Source organism: Raphanus sativus, chromosome 9, assembly GCF_000801105.2.
Source record: "Raphanus sativus cultivar WK10039 chromosome 9, ASM80110v3, whole genome shotgun sequence".
Taxonomy (NCBI): Eukaryota; Viridiplantae; Streptophyta; class Magnoliopsida; order Brassicales; family Brassicaceae; genus Raphanus; species Raphanus sativus.
The window spans coordinates 27,415,721-27,421,720 of NC_079519.1; the positions used below are offsets into that span (position 1 = coordinate 27,415,721).

General features: G+C 39.8%; 2 protein-coding genes across 2 annotated transcripts; one reads left to right on the forward strand and one right to left on the reverse strand.

Moving 5' to 3' along the window:
- The first annotated feature begins 1,517 nt into the window (after positions 1-1,517).
- Positions 1,518-2,371, forward strand: LOC108827545 (dirigent protein 5). Its single transcript, XM_018600960.2, has one exon. The coding sequence runs from the start codon at positions 1,601-1,603 to the stop codon at positions 2,147-2,149; it is 549 nt and encodes a 182-aa protein (XP_018456462.1). The 5' UTR covers positions 1,518-1,600; the 3' UTR covers positions 2,150-2,371.
- Positions 2,372-2,501: 130 nt separating this feature from the next.
- Positions 2,502-6,000, reverse strand: LOC108827541 (cation/H(+) antiporter 16). Its single transcript, XM_018600957.2, has 3 exons — positions 5,748-6,000; positions 3,970-4,980; positions 2,502-3,888 (listed from the first exon to the last, which is right to left on the reverse strand). Exons 1-3 carry the CDS (start codon positions 5,949-5,951, stop codon positions 2,692-2,694), a joined length of 2,412 nt encoding a protein of 803 aa, XP_018456459.1. The 5' UTR covers positions 5,952-6,000; the 3' UTR covers positions 2,502-2,691.

A 6,000-nucleotide genomic window follows, 5' to 3' on the forward strand; every position in this document is an offset into this window, starting at 1 on the left:
TAGTTTTAACTTAATACTAATTGTAAACTGCATAGATATTATAAAAAATAAATATATTTCAGTTATTTTTTAATATGTTAAAAAGATCATTTGACATTTTTTGTAAAACAGACAGAGTATAAAACACACTGAAGTTTTAAATTACTTACAAAGTGTGGTTTTTTTAACTGGTTTTCATATTAAAAACACATAAACAGAAGTTTATAGAGATAGACGAATGAGATAAACAGAAAAAAAAAAAGAACAACTTGAAAGTAAAGCAAAAAGAGACACCAAAACCGAATTGAATCAACCCTAAACGGGGATAAACAGAAGTGAACAAGGGGGGTTCAAGTAAAATGGTACGACAACACCTAATCAGCTAGAGAATCGTCAGACAACACAAACAAGTCGCGAGAGCAACTCCGGGACTTGCATCCTGTTCACCTTCCGGAATGTTGTTAATCCTGAGAGGATCCAAAGCTACCTCACTCTTACCCACACTTAAACAACAACTAACAATTAAGCCCACAACAACTAATAAAGTGTAGTTTAGTAAAACTAAATCCACACGTGAATATTGGAAAAGAATTATATAATTCATTAGCATGTCAGTGGCATTTGACTAAATTGGCATGTAAAATTATAAGGTATTAGAAAAAAACTCGCCGTGCTGATATTAGTGCTCCCCACCAACCCATAATTAAAAGACGACCCGACCATGCTAGTTGCTAAAATGATGTTTTATGCAAATTTTGAAAATATTTGGGAATTAACCAATTTTGAGGATAGAGTTTTATACATTCATAAATCATCTTAATATTCTAAAATTTTAGAGCAACTTTATAAAAAATCATGAACGCAATTAAAATATTTAACCAATTTCTAGAATTTTTAATACTTGTAGTATACAAGTGTTATAAACTAACAAAATGAGATGGTTTAGATATTTGATGATCTTTTGGAGCTCGATTTTGATATATCATATTTCGGTGACATTTCAAGTCCTTTGTCTGACCAGATTCGGAAACTAAGTCATCGTTGCAATGAGTAGTACTAATGTTAACTAATTGTTACAACGAAAACACTACCACATGGCTTTCGACGCTCGGCAACTACATGTTCTTTTGTTCTTGAGAGTAACGCAATGACCCAATCTATTGGCAATGTATTTACATTACCGATTTGATATCTCTCCAGCTTCTAAATTTATGTACTGGTAGATGTTTTAGATCAATTGAAATTAAGCTATTTAGTTTTGATACTTAACAACGAATTCGAGTTATCTTAAACTGGTTTATCTATCATTACAATGTGTGGAAATTGTCGAAAGGTGATTGAGCCGCCTAATTTGAAAAGTATCAGATATATCATCGTAAAGGATTTCACTTGATAGTTGATATGCATAAACAAAGCTTTTCACCAACCTAAAAAAAATAAATATATTTGACCAGAAGAAAAACAAAGTGAGCTAGTCCACTTCTACATTTTATTAATGCAGACTACTAAGCTCAATTTGTATATAAACCCATCACACTTACTAGTATATCAATCAACACTTTCTTCATCAAATTACATTTACACTCTCATTCTTATCTTTCACATCTTCATAGACAAAAATATGGTGCGCCAAATGAAATCATTTCTCTTCCTATTCATTGTCCTTGTTCTATCAGAAACTGTCATGTCAGCTCGAAAACCATCCAAATCTCAATCAAAACCTTGCAAAAACTTCGTCCTCTACTATCATGACATAATGTTTGGGGTCGATGACGTGCAAAACGCGACATCTGCTGCCGTTACAAACCCTCCGGGACTCGGGAATTTCAAATTCGGAAAGCTCGTGATCTTCGACGATCCAGTGACCATAGACAAAAACTATCAATCCGAACCTGTGGCACGTGCTCAGGGGTTCTATTTCTACGACATGAAGAATGATTACAATGCGTGGTTCTCATACACACTTGTGTTTAACTCGACTCAACACAAAGGGACGTTAAACATAATGGGAGCAGATCTTATGATGGAGAAGACACGAGATTTGTCTGTGGTCGGGGGGACAGGTGATTTCTTCATGTCCCGAGGGATTGTTACGTTTGAAACTGACACCTTTGAAGGTGCGAAGTATTTTAGAGTCAAGATGGATATCAAACTCTATGACTGTTATTAAAAAAAAGGAAAAAAAATGGGAGTGTGTGTGTGTATGTGTGTTTTTGATTACTCTGGCCTTGTGATGATTGAATAAGCTTAAGCTATGTAACAATCTTATTTTGGGAGTTTATGTGTTCTGCTAGATTTGTCTTTCGATGCAATCCATATCATCTAATATCTATATTATGTCATGTCTTGTTTGATGAGAAACTTTTGTGTTATACAATTTTGGGTTTTACTACGATAGTTATTTTTAACTAACTTGTACCACTGAAAGTAAATCTAGCTTAATAATGAACGTGTAAGCGAAATAAATGATAAATATGGTACACCAAATTTTAAAAAATTCCTACATAGCCACTATCATGACAATCTTTAACAACATGACTAATCTATATCTAATAATATACTTTTAAGTGTATTTTGTGCCACTAATTTTTAAACATGTTTGATCTTACAACACCTTCACAAGCTCATGAAAAGGACTAAGGAGGATCATTTTAATACATGTTTATGCACACTATTTGTATTACCCATCTTTTCAGCTTTTTTCTTTTCTTTTCATGGCGTCTCCACCATCACAACAGAGACTGAACCCACAACGGAAGGATTTCTCGTGGTGTACTGTTGAACCACCAACACTGAAACCGAAGTAGACATGAGGATCAAGTTTCCGACCGGTCCAAGTTCCGGATAATCCATAACCGGTAGTTTCGAAACAAAGGGTCTTTCCGCGGATTTTCCCACTAATAAAATATCACACTCGCAAAATTCTTGTATAATCTTAACCACTTCCTCTGTAGATTTTACTATCCTCTCTTCAAATCTCGTCGAAATGGCCCCCGTATTCTTGATCGCGGCAAGGAATCGCTCGTCTAACAGAGAAGGAGATGTTTCTTGCACTTCAAGTATGTCAAGTTTTGAGATCTCTGGACCTGATATAACCACAATGGTTAACTTAGCCCCAGGATGCTCCGCCATTCGTAACCCGTAAGCCAAAGCCTCACGATCATCGCCGCCACCAAAGAACAGAACATTGACGGAAAGCGAGAAGCTGCTTGAAGCTACCTCAGAATGAATGTCACTGAGACCACCACGGTCGACCAAGATTCCGACAGAACACGGCGAATTTTCAAGAACTCTTTTGTTAATCCCCTGAAACTCTGATCTCACGGTTTCAAACTCTTGCTCCAGAGATCTCCACCGTCTATGAAACGGCAAAATCACAAACGCTGCGTGTTTGCTATCCGCAGAGCTACATATATCCTCGTGAATTGTTAACAAAGGTGAAATAGCGGTCACGGAACGCACCGAAACGTTTCGTAGGTTACAAGAAGCTTCGAACGCGACCACAACGTTATCTCTTTTCTTGTTCCAAAAAGTCAAACCGTTTCTTCTCGCCCTCTGAACCATTCGAATCGAAGAAGGTCTCTCCGAGAGCTGAGTTAAATGCATAACGTAAACGCAAAAGCTTTCTCTAGTTTCGTTTCTTCCGCGAGAAGCTTCGATTAGTTTCACCATCGGATTAATATCTTTAACGCTTTGAAGACATATCAAAACCTTAAGCTGGTGCGTTTGCTCTTCTTCTTCTTCATCGCTCTCAATCTTGCGTCTGCGTTTGCGGTTCTTGTAGCTATCACTGTCCAGCGTTTGCGTTGTCTCGCTTGGTTTGTAAAACGCCATGACTAGTGGCGTTGTGATGAACGTCGTAAAGATCGCCATGAGAACCATAATTGCAAATGTCTGATCGCTCAAAACCTGCGTTACATAATTATATCATAATTACATTATTGTTTAGTTTAATATAAAAAGATTTAATATAAGATTAGAGAAAATTACCTTTCTGTCTTTGCCAATGTTGAGAACAATAAGCTCGACCAAACCTCTCGTGTTCATCAAGACTCCAAGAACAAGCGAATCACGAAACCCTACCTTGCTTAACAAGGCAGCACTCACTGTCCCAACGATCTTCCCGAAACAAGCCGTTACGATCACCAGCGCGAGTCTCCCCCACGATTTCAGACCGTGAATGGTAGTTACGTCCGTTTTCAAACCGCTCATAACGAAGTACAACGGCAGCAGAAGACCCATGACGACATCTTCAATCTTCTCCGCGATCGCGTCCGCGAAACGGCCTTTCGGAAACAGAACACCGACTACAAACGCGCCGAAAATCGCGTGGATTCCAATCGCGTCAGTTGCGAAACCCGCGAACAGAACCGCGCAAAGCGCGAGGCAGACGTACTTCTCGTCTATACGTTCGCCTTCGTGGCAACGCCGAGAGATCAGTTCGAAAATCCGCGGCGCGATTAGAAAACAAGCGATCACAAACGCGATCCCGCTCAGCAGAACCCAGAGAGGAACGAGCAAGGAGCTCCGGTCGCCGGAGAGAGATATGGCCAGAGCGAGGAGAATCCAAGCGGAGACGTCGTTGACGGCGGCGGCGGACATCGAGATACGGCCGAGATCGGTGGTGAGAAGCTTTAGCTCGGCGAGGATTCGAGCCAAGACTCCGAAAGCTGTGAGGGAGAGTGCTACTCCCATGAAAATGATGAACGGAACTCTGCTGTTATTGTCTCCGGAGGAAGAAGAGGAAACTTCCGGGAAGGCGAAGGAGGTGACGACGCCCATAGCAAAAGGGAGGAGCGTTCCGGCGGCGGCGATGGAGATCGCTTTTCGGCTGGTGCGGCGGAGAGATTTCAGATCGATCTCGAGGCCGACGAGGAAGAGGAAGAGAAGGAGGCCGAGGTTTGCGAGGGTGTCGAGCACAGTCAGGCTTTTCGCCGGGAACAGTGAGTTCTTGTACGCCGTGATTCTACCGAGCGCCGACGGGCCCAGAAGTATCCCACCCTGGATCCCGGTACAAATTAATTTATGTTTGGTTAAGGTTACGGTTAAACCGGACATTGGCAAATGTTTCTGACCCGAACAGAAGTATAGCTGAAGTCCCAAACAGCTAATTTATAACTGGATTTTCTAAACGTGAAAACTAAACCAACAGAAGTATAGCTGAAGTCCGAACGAAGTTTTAATACGAATAGGATGACTAGTTTTTCTAAATACAAAAAAAAATTCAAACCGAATCCGACAAAAATGTTGTGAACAGCCGTCGTTTAGGTTAGAAGAAGAATAGAGAAGAAAACGTATTGAGGCAAATACCCGTTTAGGGTTTTTTATTAATGATGTGATAATAATTTACAAACTTTTAGACCCATATTTATACAGCCTCAAAACCCGATTTCCTTTTCTCATTAGAAATAGTAACTTTCCTAAACCGAAAAGGCATACCGTACTGGACATTTTACTGGTACAACAGAGATTTAAGACACACAGATGCAACAAAAAATAAAATGGAATTAAAACTCAATTTTCCTAGAAAGAACTAGACAAAATTTGATAATACCAAAAACAACTTCTGGTTAGCAGTAGAAGGTTTGTCAGTTCTCACTCTATTTCTTTTTCAACTTCAAACAGAAAAAAGCTGTACAAAACGGAACCAAAATTTTTGGATGCAACCATGATCAGCTCTCTAAATAGACAACAAGAACGTACAGATCTTGTCTTTCATGAACCAAAAATAATAAAACTGTTGTAAAGCGGGTTGATTGAAGACTTACTATGATCTCGGCCACAACACGTGGCTGTCTCATGGGGCGGAGGAAGAAGGCCAAAGAGCGAGTGACGGCGACGACAAGACAAATCTGTAGAATGACAAGAGGAAGAGCAAAGTCTAACGGACTTTCTCCTTGGAACACTCCATTTGATGTCGCCTTCATCATTTCCACCGTCTCCGGAGATGCCCCGTTGACCAAAGTAGTCATCTTCTGTCTGAAAACTGAAATTATGTGTATATCTCTCTCTCTCTATGTA